The sequence below is a fragment of the Macrobrachium nipponense genome, chromosome 6 (genome assembly GCF_015104395.2).
Source record: "Macrobrachium nipponense isolate FS-2020 chromosome 6, ASM1510439v2, whole genome shotgun sequence".
In the NCBI taxonomy this organism is placed as follows: Eukaryota; Metazoa; Arthropoda; class Malacostraca; order Decapoda; family Palaemonidae; genus Macrobrachium; species Macrobrachium nipponense.
The window spans coordinates 3,922,856-3,946,976 of record NC_061108.1 but is presented as its reverse complement, the minus strand read 5'-3'; the positions used below and the strand labels follow the sequence as shown (position 1 = coordinate 3,946,976).

General features: G+C 36.5%; 1 protein-coding gene across 1 annotated transcript in view; it reads right to left on the bottom strand.

The window, feature by feature from the left end:
- LOC135216785 (beta-alanyl-bioamine nonribosomal peptide synthetase ebony-like) overlaps nt 1-24,121 on the bottom strand; it is a 69,962-nt gene that overhangs the window by 27,327 nt on the left and 18,514 nt on the right. The window contains 8 exon segments of the mRNA XM_064252265.1: nt 1-15; nt 816-958; nt 2,201-2,296; nt 2,939-3,127; nt 4,183-4,368; nt 5,161-5,180; nt 5,183-5,277; nt 8,759-8,958. The exon segment at nt 1-15 is cut by the window's left edge and continues 61 nt beyond it. Of these exon segments, the coding sequence (XP_064108335.1) occupies nt 1-15; nt 816-958; nt 2,201-2,296; nt 2,939-3,127; nt 4,183-4,368; nt 5,161-5,180; nt 5,183-5,277; nt 8,759-8,925 (911 nt within the window). The 5' untranslated portion in view covers nt 8,926-8,958.

Below are 24,121 nucleotides of genomic sequence, written 5' to 3'. Positions count from 1 at the left end.
GAACACACCCATAACCTTGTCAGAGAAAAAAAGAATTAATTAGTGCACCTTGCAATTATGAAGGTAATCTGTGTATTTCTGTGTAAATGTCTTTTTTTATACATTTTCTACCTTACTAATTATATTAATCTTTGTAAGTCTAATATCTGCATTTCTATGTAAATGTCTTTTGTTATTCATTTTCTTGCTTATATTAATCTTTGTAAGTCTAATCTCATGTCTTGTTATTCCTTTTCTTGCTTGCTAATGATTGACCTTTGTAAGTTCTATGGAAAGACTATAATTCTCTAGTGTTTTATTGCATTCATCAAATTTCAACATTGGGCATCTGATGTCTAGGCCAGTCCCTTACGACGATGCTGATTGGCTGTTGATAAGCCAATCACGGGGATGGAAACTCTCAGTCTCTCTCGAGAGAGTTCATTCACATAGGCAGGATGTATGTTCCACCTCGCCTGAGGGATATATACGTCTTTCAAAAGCATCCCTCAACCGAGGTGTAACATACATCCTGCCTATGTGAACTCTCGAGAGACAGACTGAGAGCTTCTAGCCCCTGTGATTGGCTTATCAACAGCCAATCTGGAGCGTCGTAAGGGACTGGCCTAGATATCAGATGCACGGGTGATGTGAATCATTATTGATCTTTGTAAATTCGATGGAAAATCTTCAATTCTCTCCTGGTAATTCTGTTTTATTCCTCATAGTTTGGGTTTTGATATATTCGTCAAAGTTCAACATTGGTCATCTGACGTCAACGAAACACCGAGTGAAATCATCAGCTCCTTCTTCTTTATCTTCTTCATTATCTTTACCTGAGATGAGAGAGGGGCGTCTGCCCTTCGGAGGGAGAACAGTGAAGCAAGATAGACCTCAGGAGACTGGGCACCAATACCAGACGCCCAACTTTCTCCTTCTCCAGGACCGATACGAGTTCGTCTACCGCCACCGTCATGGACTGCCGAAGATGAGATTCTCTGTAGTGTCATTCTTTATTATTATTTATTATTATTATTATTATTATTATTATTATTATTGATTATTTTTTATTATTATTAAAAATCTATTATTAGCACGAGCCTTCAAATGGAGAAACAAATCCACAGTTATGTAAATGTATATATATTTAAACCTAAAACTTTACGGAAAGCTTTCGGGAATCTGTTCGGTTCCCTTTATATCAGATTCCCGAAAGCTATCCTTAAAGTTTTAAATTTAAATTGTATATGTACATTTACGTAACTGTGGATTTGTTTCTCCATTATTACTATTATTATTATTATTATTATTCTTCTTCTTCTTCTTCTTCTTCTTCTTCTTCTTATTATTATTATTATTATTATTATTATTATTATTATTATTATTATTATTATCCAGAAGATGAACCCTATTGCCATAGGGGCCACTGACTTGAAATTCAAGCTTCTAAATTATGTACGTTTGAATTTAACCAGACCACTGAGCTAATTGTATTAACAGCTCTCCTATAAAGGGTTGGCCCGAAGGATTAGATATTTTTCTTACGTGGCCAGAAACCAATTGGTTTCGTAGCAACGGGACCTACAGCTTATTGTGGGATCCGACCCACATTACGTGTATCGAGAAATTAATTTCTAATCGTTAGAAATAAATTCCTCTGATTTGGCGTTGGTCGAGCAGAGAATCGAACTTCGGACACATCAGATTGGTAGCTGAACACGGAAACCACTCGTCCAACGAGGAGCTACTAAAGCTTCCAAAGAATTATGGAGTTCATTGGAAAGAAGTAACAGAAGGTAAATGACAATACAGAAAGAGGAGATCAGTTATTAGAAAAATCAGGTAAATTAACAAATTGCTAAAGAAAAATGTAAGTAAAATATTAAAAAACAAGTTGAATTGTATATTAGGCTAATAATGCATTGCATCTTCGTTTGAGCTTCTCAAGTAATACCCGTAGTATCATTCTATACCTTGATTATTGTGGTAATGATAGCGATAATATACAAGATGGGTGGATGATAATTTATTTCCCAGACTTGGCAAATTTCAAAATTTTAGATACGGTTTTCCATGCACCTCAGAGCGCATACGTCAAAATTGACGTCTTTTCAATCTACCGGATACTTGGATACTTTTGATTCGTCGATAATCCTTTCTCTGTATTTGATCACTGGATGCTTTTTGGTTTTATATTTATTTGAAAGAAATTTGATGTTACCTTTGGGACGACAACGACCCTGTGTCCGGTCAGCAGTGGGCCAAAGATTTCGCTGATCGAGTCGACGAAAGTCAGGGCGGTCTTGAAGCAGCAGACCTAAAGGAAACAGAAAGGCTATATATATATATATATATATATATATATATATATATATATAATATATATATATATATATATATATATATATATATATATATATATATATATATATATATATATATATATATATATAAGAATAATTGCCACATCACCGTGATTCACATAAGAGGACGAAATTATTGCCAACTAAAAAAAAAAAACCCTTAGGTTTACATATATGAAAATATATCGCGAGGTTGAGCTAAAAAATTAAATAAGATTGAGCTAATTAAATATTGAGGCATAGTAGCTCGAATATTGCATATAATAATATATATATATATATAATATATATATATGTGTGTGTGTGTGTGTGTGTGTGTGTGTGTGTGTGTGTGTGTATTTATTTTTGGGGAATATTAAGAATAATAAGCAATACCTGTAATGTGCTAAGCTTTATTCTGAGCGATGGTATGATATAATTTCTCTCTCCTCTCTCTTCTTCTCTCTTCTCTCTCTCTCTGTCTCTCTCTCTCTCTCTCTATATATATATATATATATATATATATATATATATATATATATATATATATAGATCAGTTATATCATACCATCAATTGAATACTCATTACCCCTCCAATAGCTAACGTAGTCACTCACCTCCCCCTCATAATAAGGAAAGTTCTCCCACTGCCAAGCAAGGCGGTTCAGGGCAGCCTTGTTTGGCACTCTGACCCCTTTGGGGACGCCGGTGGACCCCGAGGTGTAGAGGACGGTCATGATCGTGTTCCCCGTGACGGTGTACCCCACCTCATCTTCAGACAGGTCCTGGGAGCTTTCGCGTTGGAGCTAATTTGGTTGGGGGTTGTGGATGAAATTGGATTAGACATTTAGGAGAATCAGTCATTTAGTTATTTTTATATGGTGTTCTTATTGACGGTGGTGCTATCATGTACGCTAGTGTTTTTCGTTATTATTTTAATTATTTTTCAGTATCAGGTTAGTTTTCTGTATGCAAGCGACGGTGGTGTATAGCTTTTGCCCAATAATGAGTCAGTCAGCACTCGATGGCACTGGGCAATTTTGTCCTCGGATTTGGTCTAAACTTAGAAATCAAAATTTATTAACATATTTATTTATAGCATTTGATTGTTTGTCCTTTTGTTCGTAACTTAAAAACAGATTTATTGACATTTTTTATTTATTGTATTTGATTGTTTGTCCTTTTGGTCGAAACTTCATAACATATATGTGATCATTTCAAAAATAAGAAATTGAAAATTTTTTATTTATGATGTTATTTTTAGTATTTAATTTTTAAATTGATTTATGATTATTTATGCATTTATTTATAGTATTTGGTTGTTCATATTGATTGATGATTACTTGTGTATTGATTCACATTGTTTGATTATTCGAATATGTTTGTTTGTCGTTGTGACGTAAATATTCGATTGAATCGTTTGAAAGAACTCCTTTACCTGAGAAAAACGCCTATGGTAGATTTACTTAGCTTTCTTGTTTTTGAATCAGAAATCATCACTTACCAACAGTCTTTGCAGGGTAACAACGATTAAATGTCTTGAATAATATTTTCATTGTCTAGGCTAGATAATATATTCTTTAAATGCGGTTTTTATTATATGCTTAATGAATTAATTTCCATGAAGAGGTTTGGAAAAGCTTTCGCTAATCAGTTGCTAATCCAACTTACTGGCAAATTTCTCAGAAATGACAATCATCCAGAAATTGCTACTTATCAAAGTAAACAGTTACCTGATAACAACTGGTTATAGAATTATGATTAAGAAAAAAACAACAGTGGCAGAGAGAACTAAAAGAAAATATATAGAGAGAAATGAAAAAAATATATTTATATATTTTTCATGAAATCGGGACAATACCTCATTTTGCAGATCTTCCAAATGCAAGATTGGCACATTGTTCTCCATTTGGGGACTGGATTTCACGGACTGGATGGCCTGGGGCCGCCCCTGAGCCAGGAGAAGGGCGGGTTTCGAGTCCTTCAGGATGTGGGCCACTCTGCTCTCAGGGAACGTGACGTCCAGAGGGAGATAGGCTCCTCCTGCCTAGGGAGGAAAAAAAATAAAAAGAAAAAGGATTTTTTTTTTAGATGAAAGTGAGATGCAGGTGGTTTCTATAAAGTGACTCTCTCTCTCTCTCTCTCTCTCTCTCTCTCTCTCTCTCTCTCTCTAAGAGGTAGTGTTTAAGCTCACGGGTATTATGATAGTCTTATCTAAACATTTTCGGTCATTGGATTTCCCGCTGTTACGAATTTCGGGTGTGTATCGTAGATTTCAGTTTGAAATATATCTACGGACTTTACATGCCTATTTTCACATTGCGGTGTCGTGTTCATTATTATTTATATGATATTAATAATATATTATTATAATACAAGTAAATATAATATATATACGTATATATATATATGTATGTGTAAATAAAAAGTAATGACAATTTTTATTATTATTATGTTATTATTGTTGTTCTAAGGCGTCCACAATAATAATAAAAAAGTTAAAGAGTTCGTGTACATAATTTGAAAACTTCACTATTAACTTTTCTTATTATTATTATTATTATTATTATTATTATTATTATTATTATTATTATTATTATTATTATTACTCATATGGAATAAGCCCACCAGAGGAGCCATTGACTTGAAATTCAAGCTTCCCTAGAATATTATGGTGTTCAGTAGGAAGAAACAAGACGAAATAAAGAGAACTACAGAAAGAAGAGACCCTACTTATTAAAATAAATAAAATAGCTTAAAAAATAAATCAAAATGCATTCAAATGCCAGGAGAAGAGTATCAAGGTAGTAATCTACTGCCAATTGGCATCTGAACTCACCTTATGGATGGCCAGCAGGCTGTGACTAGTTGCAAGGTCGGCGGCATGCAGACGCTGATCACTCTGTCCCCGTCAGGATTCGAGCACGGGGTTCCTTTCAAGCGGCGCAGGATGCATCTGGCGAATGTTTTTAAAGTTTAGATTTACAAGGAAAAAAAAAGTACGATGTAATGCTATCATATTTTTATGATCTATATTTGCAATGATATGTGCAGTATGTTTACTGCTTACTTGATGGAGACTGATATATATATATATATATATATATATATATATATATATATATATATATATATATATATATATATTGTTAAGAAGTGCCAAGTATCTGGTTACCATTCATCAATTATTACCTCACCAAAAGCCAGGCACCTGAACCTTCATAACAGGTATTAAACGACTGAATACTCTAAAGGCAACAGTGATCCCTTAACAACTTACAATTCAATACAATAAATGCAAAACAAAAACTATATGGTCACTCTCCTAACAAAATATATCCCTAACACCACCAGTATTTTCTAGAGTGATAATGAAATCTGCTTTCCCGGGTCTCTGGGCACCATTAATACAATGTTACGAAGTGGCAAGTATCTGGTTACCATTCATCAATTATTACCTCACCAAAAGCCAGACACCTGAACCCTCATAACAGGTATTAAACGACTGAATACTCTAAAGGCAACAGTGATCCCTTAACAACTTACCAGTATTGCAGAAAATCAGACTAAGTTCATCAAAACAGGTGTGAGGTAATCTTGTAAGTAATTAAAGTAATCAAAGGGTATCACTCCATTAACAACTTTAAAAGTCTAAGTATTTCCCTGATTTCAGAAGTCTAAGTACTTCCCTAGTTCTAAGTCACTTCAAGTAAATTGAAGGAAAGCAAATCAATTATGTTTCTACCTAACATAAATATAATCAAATGCAAATATACTGGTTAGAAATGAAATACTTATAAAAATTTTAAATACAAAAATTCATTATTAAATTCAAAATTTATAAGTAAAATTCACAATATCAGGGAAAATTACTGTTACTTGAAAACAAAGAAAAGTTTAATTAATTCTTGAATCAAATTAAGTAAAATTAAATCAACATTAATTTATCACAAAATTCAAGAAAATTAATTCAATTGAAATTCAAAAGTGTTAGGCAATAATTGAAAATTTGAAATTAATTCACAAGTGCTAAACAATAATAAAACTTGAAAAGAATTCTAAGTAAATGCAAATTAATTCACAAGTGTTAAATTTAATCAAATGAGCAATGATTAAGCAATGAAAATAACTAAGTCAATTAAATTGTGAATGCAAATGAAAATATAAAATAAAAAGGTACACTTCAATAAGAAAATGAACAAGTGCACAAACAATGGAACAAACACAAAACACAAAAATACGCAATGTGCAAAAGTGTAAATCTTTTTCACTCAAAACATTGTAACCATCAGTTTTTACCAAACCTTCGTAATCATCTGCTATTAGTTAACCACAGTTCCTATCCGTTATTAGTTATTAGTTGCAACTATTAAAAATATAACACACTTTACCTTTTTGGTAAACCAGTTTCTTTCTTTGCTGCAGGCTTGTTTCACTTTACCAAAAACCAGGCGCCGTTACGAAACAATGTTTGTTCAGATTCCACAAAAACACTAAATAAACTCTAAGAAATATCATATATGAAATTCTCAAGTTATGAGTGACCAATTTACGTTACATTAATATAATCTCAAGGATGTCGCAGGAGAGAGAGAGAGAGAGAGATCTGACTGCCTCGAGGTTCTAAGATATAATGAAATCTTCTTCCCTTGCAAAAACTAGACTGAGGAAATGACTTAAAACGTTTTGAGACAATAACTCTTCCAGAAGCTTCGAAATCTTATGTAATCTCACACAAAAAATGTGTAATCCACACGTGATTCTCGGCAAAGACATACATGTATGAGTCCAGTCTGTTAAAAAAAAAGACACGTACTCTACTCGATCGACACGGAGCAGAAGGCTTATCACATACCATGAGAGATTCTCAAAACAGAAAGGAAGATTTGAGCTTGCTTATCAAACGCATTGACAGATCAGGAAAGCAAACAGATCTCGCAGACCCTCTAATCTCAAAGTGTTGACATAATAGGGAAACAATCGCAGTGTCGAACGGACAAGGAAAATCTCTCTCTTTTTACGTACTACGTTATATATATATCCTTTTACAATATGTAATGCAAAATCTGAACACACATTTAAAACATCCTATTCTAAGCTATCTAGGAATCTGAAAAAATGTTGCACAATTCTACATGACATTTCAAAGAGGGGAAATAGGCATTTCGAAAGTAGCAATATATAATAATATATATATATTTAGCTTATTCCGCTTGCTTTTTATATCCAGTTGTATGACCTTTTAGTTTTTTTATTTATTTTTTAGTAAGATACACAGAGGGTTGCATTCCCACTCTGGTTGTGACATTTGTATATTTTTCCTGTACATTTGTAGTTCCTCGTTGGACGAATGGGTTACGTGCTTTCCTACCGATTCGTTAGTCCCGAGTTCGATTCCCAGCTCCTCTGCCAACGTGGAACCAGACGAAGTTGTTTCTGGCGATTAGAAATTCATTTCTCGATAGAATGTGGTTCGGATACAATAAGCTGTAGGTCCCGTTGCTAGGTAACCAACTGGTTCCTAGCCACGTAAAAATATCTAATCCTTCGGGCCAGCCCTAGGAGAGCTGTTAATCAGCTCAGTGGTCTGGTTAAACTAAGATATACTTTTTTCTGCACATCTGTTTGTAAATTGTTGTAGTATATGAATTCATATTCGAAATAAAGTATTATTTGTTCTATCACAGTCATCATATTCGACTGGGTGGTTTTTATAGTGTGGGCTTCCTCCGGGTTGCATCCTGCCTCCTTAGGAGTCCATCACTTTTCTCATTCTCTGTTTCTAGGAGCACACTACATTGGGTCCTGGAGCTACTTTGGCATCTATAGTTTTTACCAGGTTCCTTTTCAGGGATCTTGGGATCGTGCCTCCTACTGTTTCTACGGTTATGGGTACAATTTCCACCGGCACATCCCATATCCTTCTTATTTCTATTTTCATGTCTTGATTCTATTTATTATTATTATTATTATTATTATTATTATTATTATTATTATTATTATTATTATTAGTGCACCTTGTGCGGCACACTATAGGCATTACTTAATGTTCTTTGCAGCGTCCCATCGGTCCCTAACTGCAAACCTTTTCGCTCCTTTTACTGTACCTCCTTCCATATTCTCTTTCTACCATCTTACTTTCCACCCTCTCTTACCCATCGTTTCATAGTGCAACTGCTTTGTGGTTTTCCTCCTGTTACGCCTTTCAAACCTTTTACTGTCCTTCTGTTCATAGTCTCTGTCATCCACCAGACTTTCCACCCTCACTAACAGTCGTTTCATAGTGCAACTACTTTGTGGTTTTCCTCCTGTTACGCCTTTCAAACCTTTTACTGTCAGTGTACGCCTACGAATGACCTCATAGGTCCCAGCCCCTGGCCTTTGGGCCTAGAGCCTACATTTGTTTCTATTCTACGCCAGTGGTAAATGTAACTTACCTGGCCAAGGCGTTAGCGTTTCTGTTGAGCTCCCCGTAGGTAAGCCACGCCTCCTGGCCGGCGTCCTTGAGCGCGGGCGAGGTGGGGCGTGCTATCACCGCAGACTCAAAGAGTCTCGGTAGAGCTACCTCTTGGGGCAGGTGACGGGTATGTCCTTCCAGAACCATCCTTTCGCCTCGTGAGTGTCCTTAGAACGGATGCTGAAAAATAAGAAGATTTATTAGTTTCTGTTACTGTAGCCACATATACACTCTCGCCTGAGTTGTTGCACTACTGCCCTGATATAGTTCAACCTGTATTTTAATATTTTACTTTAGATTTTTATTTTTATTTATTCGTTGGTCGATTTATCTGGTTTTGTAAACTTTCTGTATCTCGCATTACCTTCTGTTACTTCTTCCGAATGCTCCATATGAGTAAAGTCCATCTTCATATAATAATAATAATAATAATAATAATAATAATAATAATAATAATAATAATAATAATAATAATAACAATAATAATAATGAAGACGCTCCTTGAGGAAAATTTAGTTGAATAATATGGCTGCATTTTGCGAATTTATTTAATACTGAGTTTTCTAAATTCTTCTAATGTTTAGCTTTTCTTACGAGTAGTATCGGTCAACAGTTGGCCAATGTTCCTTTTTGGATGGGTAGAAACAGCGTATTTATTAAGGCAGGAGTTCTTTATTTCTTAGAATACAGAAACAAAGATTTCCGGCTGTAAAAATGACTCCGTTTCCACCCATTGAAAAATGAACATTGGCCAACTGTTGACCGATATTGACGGGCAAGAAAAGCCAATTATAAAAAAAAATTGAGAAAACTAAGAATAAAATAAATTCGCATAGCGCAGCCATTTCATATAACAACAACAACAACAACAATAATAATAATAATAATAATAATAATAATAATAATAATAATAATAATAGTTGCGTTTTTTATGCTCGCACATTATTTAACAAATGAAATTATAATTGAAAAAACGTGTAAGATTGATTTTACCATTAACTCGTTGAATTAGGATAAATACATTAAATGTATTGAAGCCAGAGATATCTATAATCAGAATTGATTATCGTGTCAATTATAACTATCTCTGTCTTCCATCTGACTGTCCACCTTCTCTAACAATTGTTTCCTAGTGCCACTGCTTTGAGGTTTTCCTCCTGTTACACCTTTCACACCTTCTGACTGTCAATTTGCAGCGGTGGATGACGTCGTAGGTCCCAGCGCTTGGCCTGAATTCTCTATTCCATTGTATTTGGTTATTTTTCACAACAGTCCAAGTTTGACAGCAATGAAAACCGGATATTGCTCGATGATTCATCCACTGACAGGTGTTCAAATTATTTGCTACGAGAAACTAATGATTTTGTTATCTGTTTAACCCAGCGGTCCCCGACCTCTGGGTCGTGACCTGTACCTCAGCGCGGTGCACTGTAGGCAGTGCTTAAGGTTCTGCGCGGCGTCCCTTCGACCCCCTAGCTGCTACCTCTTCCATTCTTCCTTTTCACTGTACCTCCGTTTATATTCCCTTTCTTCCATCTGACTGCGAGGTTTTTCTCCTGTTACACCTTTCAGATCTTTCTTCTCTCAGTTTCCCTTTCAGCTGAATGACCTCACAGGTACCAGCGCTTGGTCTTTGGCCTAAATTTTGTGTTCGGGTTCCAGTTGCATAAAAGAGAGGTGTCCATTTTTAACAATACCCTTTTGTACCATCGCAGAAACAAGGCGTGATCCTACCTTCAGCTTACTTGGAGCTCACGCAAAAATCTATGGTCGAATAGGGCGTTGTGTCACCCGCGAAAATTAAAATGAACTGATACATTTTATCAGAAATAATGTTTCTCTACTGATTAACATGCAGATTTTTTTTTTTTTTTTTACATTTTCATTCTAATAAACAAATCATAAATATCCTATCCTAAATTTCCTGTATCTTTAACTTAACCTTTTCCAGATCTTTTTAGACTCTTCCATAAACCGTTCCTACCCCCCTCCCCCCACAACAACAACTATAACAAAGTAGTTCGTAGGCTTACTCCCCGAGTAAGCAGCTTTTTATAGCATTCTTCACCCGAAGTCTCAACAATTTTATAATGGAGTAATTAGAAGCGGTTTTTTTAAGAAAATTAAATTTAAGTTATATGAATATGATTCATGTCGGTAATTTTTTTCTTTTTTACAGATGATTATTTTCGAATTTCTTTTAGGAAAACCTCCGTATTTATATTAGTAATTGTTTTTTGTTTACTGATGATTTGCGATTTTTAATTTTTTTAGGTACTGCCATTTATGTTGGTGATTTTTTCCATAACTGGTTATTTTTTTTTATTATTATTTTTTTGGGGGAAACTGACATTTATGTCGGTAATTTTTTCATTACTAATGATTTTAGAAATTAAAAATTGAGTTTCGACGATAACGTATTATTATTATTATTATTATTATTATTATTATTATTATTATTATTATTATTATTATTATTATTATTATTATTATTATTATTATTATTATTCCTTTGCCACGGCTGAATGATAATGATACGTAATAGTAATGGTAAACAATTATGTAGATTTTTATTAAAACATTCCATAACCAAGGTTCTCTGAAGCCGAAAGATTAGAGGAAAGCTTTTGTCCTGTGGGGGATTTTTGTTTCAGTATCGTGAGAGACTAGTAGGTGTTGCCAAGCCAGGAAGGAAATCGGTGATAAAATCAGTAAAACTTCACGAGAAAAGTCCCTAGACTTATGTTAGATTGTTGAGAGACCAGCAAGCGTTTAAGGAAAAATATAGAAGTAAATCAAATTATAAACTACTGAGGCTAGAGAGCTGCAATTTGTTATGTTTGATGGTTGAAGGGTGGATGATCAACGTACCAATATGCAGCCCTCTAATAGCCATCTCAATAGGGTTCTTTACAGCAAATTTATAAAAGAATGGCCATTTACTTCTCATAATTCCGCATCATCTGTACTTCGATGTTGTCAGTTGGGCTTAACGTATTTGTAATCCCGTGGTAAACAGTACTGAAATGAAGAGGTTAAGCTCTCTCTCTCTCTCTCTCTCTCTCTCTCTCACTGAGGGACCTGGGGCAACCCGAACAAGATGTAAGGTCTGTAAGGTAAGGTCTCTCTCTCTCTCTCTCTCTCATCATTTATGTATCAAAAGGCTACATACATTGTACTGTATGCTGTTTCAGTTGATATGATAGTTTTAAGCCAATGTATTTCCGAAAGTGTTAGATAATGTAAAAGTAAGGTGCATGATTTTACACTAATCTCAGCAAAGATATTATAACACGAAAGGCTTGGTATTTTCCTATTTAGCTGTGTCCTCTCTCATCCGTTATCGGAAGAAGAAAGAAAACAATCCATTAAATACCGTAAAGTTAAGAAGAAGAAGAAAAGAATAAAAACTCGTGGCAAAAGACAGCAAGAAAGATGGAGTGAGAAGCAGTTGACGATTAGGCCTATGTTGACAGCAAAAATACGAGCAGCCGGTTTGGTAAACAACCCACCTCTAAATGCAATGGAATCAACGAATGAATGAAACGCAGTGAAAAACCGCATGAAAGGAGCCACTGTGTCCAGACAGGAACCCCCAGGCCAGGGCACCAAAAGAGCTGTAGATTGGTCACTTCCCGGAGGCAGGAGAATACATGACGTAATGAAGCCGCCGTTGGGGGGAAAGGCTCCTGCCAAGGTGTCATCTTCTTCTGTCTACCTAAAGGAGGCGGGCCAGCAGAGGGCCAGCAAACGGATGTGGCCTGATTGTTCATCTGATTGTCCTTCAATAACGTCTCCCCCTAAGGTCTCGTTAGGGTAGACGGTGATGTCATTGCGTTTCGTAATGACCGTCGTTTCCTTTGTTAAATTCTCCCAGCGACGGAAGTGGAGGGGCGGGCCTCCAGTCTTACTTGACGCTTTGTTAATTCTTATTGCTCCCTTGCGTTTGTTCCTGACTCAGGACAAGAAGTTCTTTGGTTGCTTCCTTTTGGCGCGAGAAGAAATACTATTTCTCTTCTTTGGTTAATAGACTATAGGACTAGACCGTAGAGAACTGTCAGCAAATAATTCTCTGTGGCTGACAGACCATAGGACTAGACCGTAGAGAACTGTCAGCAATTAATTCTCAGTGGCTGACAGGCCATAGGATTAGACCATAGAGAACTTTCAGCAATTAACTCATTTCGGTTAATATACCATAGGGAACTGTCAGCTATTAATTCTCTATGGCTGGCAGACCCTAGGACTAGACCGTAGAGAACTGTCAGCAATTAATTCCCCATGACTGATAGACCATAGGACTAGACCGTAGAGAACTGTCAGCAATTAATTCCCCATGACTGATAGACCATAGGACTAGACCGTAGAGAACTGTCAGCAATTAATTCCCCATGACTGATAGACCATAGGACTAGACCGTAGAGAACTGTCAGCAATTAATTCCCTATGACTGATAGACCAAAGGACTAGACCGTAGAGAACTGTCAGCAATTAATTCTCTATGGCTGACAGACCATAGGACTAGACCTTAGTATATACTTTTAGCAATAAATTCTCTATGGTTAGCTATAGAGAACTTTTAGCAGTCAATTCTGTATGGTTCATAGACCATAGTACTAACAAGACCATGGAGTACTTTTTGTTAACTTAGGGAACCACGTACTGCGATTTATAAATCATGTTTTGAATCTCTCTCTCTCTCTCAAATGATACTGAAAGCCTCTAAGTGGGTGAGGAACTTCTTTTATGACGTGAATGTTTGCCTGCATTGGATCAGGTATATGTTTTTAAGAACCTTGAAAACATATACCTGACACCCCTCTGTGGCTTTCGCTTTCGCAACTGTCAGTTTCTCTGTAGGGAGAGAAAACTGATCGGAAACTGAACCTATCTGGGAAAAGGAGACGAAGATCCTGACACGTGCAAATTGAGAGACAACGTAACCAACTTACACAATGATCCTCGACGGCCGTTATTCAATCTGAATGAAGTTCTGCGAAGCGGATGACGTCTTCGGAAACGTCTTAGTACGTTTTCCTGCGTCGACAATGAGCTTGCAAGAAGATCTCGTTCATGTTGCGTAAGTTTCTCCTTGACAATAAAGAGAAAGAAAGAAAAAATTCTGGGATTCAGATTCCGTAGGAAATGGGAGCCATAGGAAATGGTCTGTTTGTCCGACCTTCGGATTCCCCCTGAAGAAAGTCAATGGTCAAATAGCAGATGATTTCCGAGGCAGCAGCAGTGGGTTCGAAAACAGTAGATTCCTGGAGTTAGTATTACTCGTCGCCATGATTGTTTAGAAATTTGTAAAGGTTACTTTACTCAACTGTTGTTTGTATAATATTATATCACAGGGCGTTCTACCAACAGGATGTCCTAGTGATCAAATCATTATCATTATTATACTAAAGTTTCATCAGAGTACGCTGCTTTGTAATGCCAAACATTAATATTACGTAGTATTTCCCGCCATTACAGACAGATTAACTCATTGAGCGAGACATTTCTTCATATATATAACTGTCCAAAAATACAAATCTTCAGATGATATAGAAAACATGAAACTTAAACATTCCTTCTATATGAAACACGAAAGCTTTGGTCCAACAGTTGCTTCTAGAATGGGCAGTTTCAGAGATCATTGACCGAAGACGATATTGCGAAAGGCTATGATACTATAAGGGGCCTAGACCTTCGACCTATAGCACCGGAAACGCCATCTTTATCAGTTGGTTGTTTCCTCCAGTTCGAAAGATTCTCTGGGATTACTTGATGTTGTAAGAATAAGTCAGTTTGTTGGGATTATTTTGTTATTAACGGAGTTATTTATTTTTATTTTATTATTATCATTATTATTTTTCTTTTTTAGTTTTTGAAGGATTCAGCGGACAAGAATCTGGAGGCTACAGATTTTTACGCATTTCGTAGATATTGTGTACCATCTTGTTCCTGGTGTTTTCCATTCTTTGTACCAGTGCAGTTGCAACTAAACAGTTTTGGACTCGAAATAATGATTAAACCTCCCCTTATCAATCCTTAACTACTACGTCCTTTAGGGGAGTAGTGCCGTAACCTCACCTTACGCGGTGCACTGTAGGCATTATTATTTAAGGTTCTTTGCAGCGTCCCTTCGGCCCCTAGCTGCAGCCCCCTTTACTTTTACTGTACCACCATTCATATTCTCCTTCTTCCATCTTACTTTCCGTCTCTCTAACAATTGTTTCATAGTCCAATTGCTTTAAGGTTTTCCTCTTGATAAACCTTTAAAACATTACGCTTAAATTACAATCTTTAAAGAGCCAATAACAGATTTTTTTATAGCATTGCATCGTGTATTTACGTCAGTGAGTCTTGGGTACATAGTATTGGGCATCTGTATGATTCATTTAGATGGTTAGACACTAATTTTTGACTCGGTATAAGGACGATATGGCAACGTTGCTGTGCCACATCTACACGACATTCCAGCTTATGTCAACGTTTTATTAATCAAATCTGCGACCAGCGGCAACGTCGAAAACGTACCACGTGTTCGTGTTCGTAGTCATTTTAACTTGACCACATGGGTTGGGATCGGAAAAGGAATTGTAGGTCTATCTGATCTGCTGTGTCACCAGGAGCCATTGCCTGGCTTACCCAGGTCTCAACGTTGGTGGAGAGTTACAAGGAGTTACCAAGATAAGGATGTCGTGTGCTGACTTATCTCTAGGAGCAGGTTTTACTGTTCATTCACAGCGTCCCAATGATTTTTTCCATACTCGGTTTTTTCCATCTGTCCACCTGCCTGTGGTGTTTGCGTATGGTAACACTGTGTCCCGGGCTTTAGATAGTTACATTCAGCTTACCCTCAACAATAATAATAATATCCTATTTCGAATATTAACGGTGTAGTTTGCATACAGTAAATTATTAAAACACTTTTCAGTTGCAAATGTACACCCAGATATCCTTTTATTTACCTAAAACTTACACATAGCGTAACTATCTAAAGCCCGGGACCCAGTGTTACAATACGCATACACCACAGGCGGGTGGACAGATGAAAAAAAATACAGAGTATAGCTTTCTTTTAAACTCTCCCACTGTTGCTGTTTACGACTTATGGTGGCAGTTTATTCCACGTGTCACATATCTTGTACGTGAAGAAGTTCCCACAATGGGATGTGTTGTATATCTTCAGCCCTAGTTTCCATCCATTATTTCTTACATTTACATTGAATCGTAAATGTACTTGGATTCTCTCCAGAACGGGTGATAAAGTCAGAGGAAACGAAATGTATTTACTGTCTATTTTTTTAAATGAAATTCTGAGCGCTTAGGTCTATATTCGTACGAGGTAGGTCCATGTGAGTTCATTTGTTCTTTTTAAAGATTCGCAAGCCAACATTTGGATCATCGAAACAGAGAGAGATCCTCTCTGTAGGCGAATTAATTTCTCTGTTGAAAAAAAAAAAAAAGCGGAGTAACACATCGCTTCCATTGTCATTAATTTTGTCGAGCCACTCTCCTGCTTGACAAAGCCAGCAGATTATGAGCAGAATCATTCAGACAACATAACGACAAACACCGGGTAAACTACATTTCAACTGAATCATTAAAGTTAACAGGATAATCACGCTGTTATACAACTGATAGCAATCGATGAACATCGTACATTGTGTGATCGTTATATGTTATTGGTTAATTCCCCATTTAAACTGTCTGGCAGATTCAATAAAAAGAAAATTAACAGAAAAAAAAGTAAAGAATTTACTCACACAAGTCCATTTTCGCGCAAGAAGACAAAACGGTTTCCTGACTCGACGATGTGAAGGAATTTTTCCTTTGTATTTTTGGTCAATTTACGTTTTTCCAGCCTTTGAATTTTAAACTGTCTAAGCGACGTTGTGCAATAAACCACTCAAGTGTAGAAAGAAGCATTACAACCACAACATGCTGTGTCTCGGCCTACTGAAGTCTTTATTAGCCGAACTTCTCGCTCTTTCATCACGTGACTTGACTCGGCCAGCACTTGTGAGCCAATGACGAAAATGACCCGGATTAGGCATCAATTTCGTAATTACTTTTTCCATGATTAATGCCGCTGCAGATGTGGCAGTTCCGCGCAAATGGGGATAAAGCAAATGGCAACGGTCTGCCATTACAGTAGGCAACAAAAGAAACTAAAATACAACAGTTATCCGCTGTGGGGAGGCAGATTATTATCGTCAAGATGTTCGTCGGCCGCGTGGTTGCTGGACTATGCAACAAGGCAACTACTTTTCTTCTATCGTTAAGATGAGCGACATTAAATGCATTAGCTTTTGAAAGGAAGTGAAAAACATGGTCTAAAATAGACCTAACCGAAGCGTCATCATGATTTGTCAGGTGTTAGACCATTTTAGACCATGCTATCTGTAGGAAAACGTTGCTGGGACAAACCATGCGTTGGTCTAAACTCACCAGAGACCAACGGAAACAGAAGGAACAGCCAAATAAAAACAATAATAATAATAATAGAAGCAAAGGCAAAGAAAAAAACAGACCTAACCGTTAAAGCGTTCTTCTTTCCGATTCATTCAAATTCAACAAGGCGACTTTGGTGACTTTTTGCCTTTTGGCGCAACCTAGACCGATAAGATATCGATTGAGAGCTTTGAGCCACAACTAGGTATTAATAAAATGGAGAGAGGGGCACAAGGGACGAACTATTGTTCCAGAATGTTTCCTTCTTGAATGTATCGAACGGCGGGCTCTGGCCTTTTGTTTGCACAGCAGGGAAGAGAGAGCGAGAGGGGGAAGAAGGAGGATGAGGAAGGCTTCGGGGTAAGATGAAACACCAATTGTGTCAAGGAGGTATCGGTCTAGCTCTAGAGAGAGAGAGAGACAGACAGAGATGGACTGCTGCTGCCTCTTCTTCACTCACAGAGATGTGGGCAGTGCACATATCAATTATTTGAGGGTTTGTGGATTGCTGTAGAAAATGAGTACATGTTTGTGTGTATAGTCCAAACTGTTCACACAGAACCGATGATTCGTATGTCTGGTATCAGCGAATGATCGCATCTCTCTCTCTCTCTCTCTCTCTCTCTCTCTCTCTCTGTCAGACATTGTTACTCCTATACTATCTAGTAAGTCAGCGGTTATGGGATATAAATGGTGTATGTGTCTTCCTGGGTGTTGGTGCGCGTTTGTTTAGGAGGGTAATTGCTGACTTCGATTCCAATACTGAATATTACATATGTGCAGCATCCATTTTAGCCTTTTGTTAACTTTTTTTTTTTTTGTCTGTTATTTATCTGTATATTGCTGCATCTATTTCAGTGTATGATCACGTTGGTCAATAATAATAATAATAATAATAATAATAATAATAATAATAATAGAGTCACTCCTTTTGATGTGAAAGTGTACTACGTGAATATACAGTGTTTTATATAAATAATGTGTAGTATATATGATTATAATTTATTATGTATACGGTTTATATATATATATATATATATATATATATATATATATATATATATATATAGGATATATACACACACACGTACGTAGCAGCCTAACTGTTATTACATATGAACATAACTCATAAACCACCTCAGAGAGAGAGAGAGAGAGAGAGAGAGCCACGCACGCTAAAAATTGATGACTCCAGGAATATTTCGTTTTTGTTGGAATAACTCCGTGGCCTTACCCGGGTCTCTCTCTCTCTCTCTCTCGTGTCCATCGGACATATTGATACGGGAGGAATTGCTCGCCTTGTCTTGCTGTCAAGGCCAAACAGATCAGGCCAACCGGGCAGCGTTGTGCTTCTTTGCGGTGGCCTGGATCTCTCTCTCTCTCTCTCTCTCTCTCTCTCTCTCTCTCTTTATGTATTCCTCTCTTTTTTCTATATAAATGATATATTTATCTATTTTTATTTATTTATGTATATATTTATATATAAAGAAGAAAATTTTTTGTTCGTATGTTTGTACGTTATACAAATCTACATTCCTTGACCGATTTCGACGAGATTTTCAATATAAGTCAACATCAAACTAGGGAAGGTCACGGCGAAGAGAGAATTAAAATCGGACCGTTGGTTGGGTAAACGGGGGAAGGGGAAGGGGTGTGAGAAGGGGTGAAATGCAAAAATAACCGAAAACGACAGACATTAGTGTCTAAGCCATAGTTTTCGAGGTTGCTGAGAAGAATAGTGACACTCTCGAAGCCCAATGAGTCCTAGGTCAGTCCCTATGGGGGAGGGGGTGTGGTGAGAATGGGGTGTGGCATTTAAAAATAATCGAAAATGAAAGATGTTGGTTTCTGATATTTATACTGTACATTCCCAGACAAACCTAACGAGTATATAAATGTGTATGGAAATAAATGTCCCAAAAAGAAATGTGTGTGCACATAAATGTGAATATAACAATAAATGTCAATGAAAGGTGTTCAGAAGTAAATGTTTGATAAAATAAATGTGTATAGAGTAAATGTTTATGAAAATAATTTTGTATAAAATAAATGTGTATAGAAATAAATGTGTATGACAATAAATGCATAGCTGGATAAATATGTATAAAATAAATGTGCATAAAAATAGATATATATAAAGAGAAATGTGCATAAAATAAATATGTATGAAAATAAGTGTGAAAGTACATGTGTATGAAATAAATATCTAAAAATAAACTGTCTTTAGAAATAAATGTGAAACGAATTGTGTATAAGATAAATGTATATAAATTAGACTTTCCGCCCTCTCTAACATGTTGTTTCATGGTGCAACTGCTTTGAGGTTTTCCTCCTGTTACGCCTTCCAAACCTTTAACTGTCAATTTCCCTAACAGCCCTGAACGACCTCCTCATAGGTCCTAGCGTTTGGCCTGTGGTCTGATTGCTCTATTCGACTCAAATCGCGAGCATTTTGAGATCAGAGGATTCCACAACTAAACGAGACGAAACTTAGAACTATAGATGTCGCTATTTTTGATCAAGTTGGCCTCCTCGTGCCAGCACGAGAGAAAGAGAGATAGAGCTCACAGAGCAGCCCGTAGCATTAGAACTATTCGCGGTGCAAGAGGAATTATTCAGTCATTCTCCAATTTAACGAGACCAGCGTCTGGGAACCTCTGACTGACTCTGACTGGCTCTGGCTGAATCCATCTGCTATAGATCTCTGTTAAGGACTGACAGGCATTTTCGCGGCCCGTCAAAGAGTTTCATCGTCGGCATTTATTATGTCGTGTCCAATTCGAGTCCCATGGTGTTATGGGAATGCACGACGTGAGAATACACGAGACGTGTTGCCCAGAGCCGTTTCTGCTTGGAGTTTGTGCGTGCTTTTAAAATTATACGTTGGGGGTTTTGTTGATGCGTAGATTTTTTTTTATTTTTTTTTTAAATTTTTTTTTATTATAGAAGTTGTTTTCGTGATGAGAGAGAGAGACAGAGACAGAGTGGGAGGAGAGTGGGAAAATGAAAGAGAGAAAGTGATAGAGAGAGATGAGGAGAGATGAGAGAGAGACGAGGAGAGAGAGAGAGAGAGAGAGAGAGAGAGAGAGGAAATGAATATATATAGAGATAAATAGAGAGAAACAAAGGAAATAAATAGTGAGAAAGAAAGAAGAAATGAATAGAAAGAGAGAGATAGAGAGATAGAGCGAGGAAATGAATAGAGAGAGAGAAATAAATAGAGAGAAAGAGCGAGGAAATGAATAGAGAGAAAGAGAGATAAATAGAGAGAAACAAAGGAAATAACTAGAGAGAAAGAGAGAGGAAATGAATAGAGAGAGAGATGAATAGAGAGAAACAGAGGAAATGAACAGAGAGAAAGAGAGGAAATGAATACACAGAGAGAGAGATAAATAGAGAGGAAGAGCGAGGAAATGAATAGAGAGAGAGAGAGAGAGAGAAAGAAAGAGAGAGAGAGATGAAATGAATAGAGGAAAGAAGAGAGAGGGAATGATGAGAGAGAGAGGGGGGGGGGGGGCCGGGAAATGAATAGAGAGAGAGAGAGAGAGAGAGAGAGAGAGAGAGAGAGAGAGAGAGAGAGAGACCCCCATTAAAAGCAGCTACAGAATTCAGCCCTGCCATAACCGTCATGGCCAAACTCAAAAACATTAAACAAAACAAACGAAAAAAAAAGAAACCTTATCACGTACCAGCAAAGACACCATTTATCAAATCTGCAATGCTAAAAAAAAAAAAGAAAATAGCAAGTAAGCCTTTCGTTAAAAGCTTTTACGAACCCTTTGCTGGTGATACAGTGACGATCGCTATATCACTATATGTCAACTTAACGGTAACGCTATTCAAGATCCCTCTTGCGAGCTGACTTTTATTATAGATGTCACTTTTTATTCCAGATCTGTCGTCGCTTGGTAGAGATACGAGGTCGGTCTTAATCTTAGCAAATGGGTCGACTCTTTATGTGTTTATTTATTTATTTGTTTATTTATTTATTTTATATTAATAAAAATAGTTTATGATAATAATAATGATAATATTAACATGAATAATAATAATAGTAATATTAATTATGATAAAAAAATAATAATAATAGAATTAATATTAGTAATAGTAATTTATAATCAATAATAATAATAACAATGAAAATAATAATAATAATAATAATAATAATAATAATAATAATAATAATAATAATAATAATAATAATACTTTATGAACTTCATAATATGAAGAAAATACTAAAATGAAAACTACATGCCATGAGCTATGGCCTATTTATTTTATTCTGTACTTGAAAGTTAAACGTTTGTGATAAAGATTACAATCGATTCAAAAGTCATTTCACCCTTGAAGTCAGTCCAACCTATTTTCAAAGAAACTGCAATGAACGTGGAGGACTGTGCTCAATACTAAAACAAATATATACAGGGTGTCCATAAAGTCCCAGTAACGTAACAGGTCATAAATACTTGTAATGGTACTGGGACTTTATGGACACCCTGTACTACTACACAGTACGGCGTTGTTCTTTTTAATTCTATCGACCTTGAAATGTTTATTTCGCCAGAGTTGGTAAACAAATCAATTAATACCTATTCTCTGCCATTTGGCCATAGTCACGTTCAGTGTCTTGATCAAGTCAGCGCTTTTGAGATAGGGAAATGTAGTGGTATTGTGTAAAACAGTTTTGTGTAACTTTAATATTCATTGTTGTCTAGTTATGCGAAAGTGACACGTGAGGAATAAAGCATTGAATTACACGTATCTATTCTGACCACCGTATGGAGGCTATAGTGCCGTCAGTACATTTCAAGCGGTGCACTGTAAGCACTGCGTAAGGCTCTTTTGCAGCGTGCCTTCCGCCCTAAGCTGCAACCCCTTTCATTACTTTTACCGTACCTCCGTTCGTATCCCGTTTCTTCCTTCTGCTACTGTCCACCATCTCTAACAACTACCTCATAGTGCAACTACTTTGAGGTTTTACTCATGTTGCACTTTTCAGACCTTTTTTGCTGTTAATTTTACCTTTCAGCGCTGAATGACCTCATAGTTCCGAGCGCTGTATATTGTATTTTCTATTTATTTTTTCTATTCTGACAAGACAGGAAGAACACACATACACACACACACACACACACACACACACACACATATATATATATATATATATATATATATATATATATATATATATATATATATATATATATACATACAGATATAACTGGTTCAGTGGAGTTCAAAATATTTGCAATAAAAGCCTAATTCTGCCTGTAAAGACCAGAGGGAAAGTGTGTTTTAGCACAAGAGCGCGTCATAGTTAAAAGAACGTCATTCTTCTATGGTTAACTGACGAATCTATAGAAGGAAATCTCAAAAAAGCAAGGTTCAGAAACGGAATATCGCTACCAGTCTGATGGTAGGCCAATGTTTGCGGGCAGTGCGTTGCTATGAATCATAGGTACGGTAAGATGGAAATATTTGATTAACGTGCATACGTATACGACGAAGACTCAGTGATCTCTAAACATGTCATGGGAATGGAATGGAATATAGAGTTTAGGCCAATGGTCAAGCACTGTCACCTAACGAAGTCATTTGGCTCTGTAAAGGAAATTGAGAGCAGGCAGGTTTTGAAAGGTGTTAACAGGAGGAAACCTCAGAGTGCGCTATGAAATGATTTAGGAGAAGGTATAGGTAAGCAAGTTGGAATAGAGAGATATGAACGGAGGTACAGCAAAAGGAATAAAAAGGGGTTGCAGATAGGGGCCCAAGAAGGCATGCTGCTAAGAACCTTTTAAGTCTAAAATGCATCCCCGTGAGGTGCACTGACGCCACTTATACTAGCCTGCTGGGTAATGTAAGCAATAGACCTATACGATAGACCGAACCGTTTGTCTTTCTGCAAGCAAAGCTGTTACTGAATTTGCATGAAAGAAATACATTGCAGTCACTAAAGGCTATTGACACGAATCCTCTGGAAGGCACACAAGGACAATAACGTCCTAAAATACTGATGAACGAACGAGAAGACAAGGTAATAGACTGAGCGGAAGGGTACAGAGAGGATAAGTCGTAACATTTATAAATAAATCTTAGGCGCTGAGGGCGAAGAGGAGAGAGAGAGAGAGAAAATAACTAGCAGCTATTGAAGTAGGAATGTTAGGAATTGCTTGAAACCTCTTCATTTGGAGGAGGGAGCTCTAGTGCAGATTATATAAAAAAAGGTGAGAGATCCACGAAGCAGTTCTGAAGCGATTGAAACTTTTAGCAAGTTAATTTACCCCAGACCTTGCTGATATGTTTATAATTAAATATCACCGCCTTAGGAGAAGACACACACATACAAACACACACACACACACACACACGTAAATATAACACACAACTCCTTAAGTAAAACATTAAAAAAATAAAGTAACATCACCGTACATGAAATTAAAGAATTCACCGAGTTCTTAGAGATAATGTTGCAAATGGCAAACAGACGCTTTGCGGCGCTAGTCTGTTTTTTTTTTTTCTTGCAAGTCTTTAGGCAAACCAGGCGTAGCAGTTTTTCAAACTGTTTTTTTTTTTCTTTCTCACTGTCACGGGAAAACTGGCTAAAAACTCTACGACAATTCACGATTTCGTATCCTTCACGAAAAGATGGTGAAATCGACAGGAAGTGTGCCAGGCACAATCTGCCTGCTATTGCGTAGGGCTAGGACTAGTGCCCACGAAACTGAGAGAGATAAAGAGAGTGAGAGACTAAAAGTAGGTATGAATCTTTAATGGCGTCACGGCTATATCTAACCATAAACAAACAAATATATATATATATATATATATATATATATATATATATATATATATATATATATATATATAGCAGTCCTACACTGCTAATCCTGAACGTTTT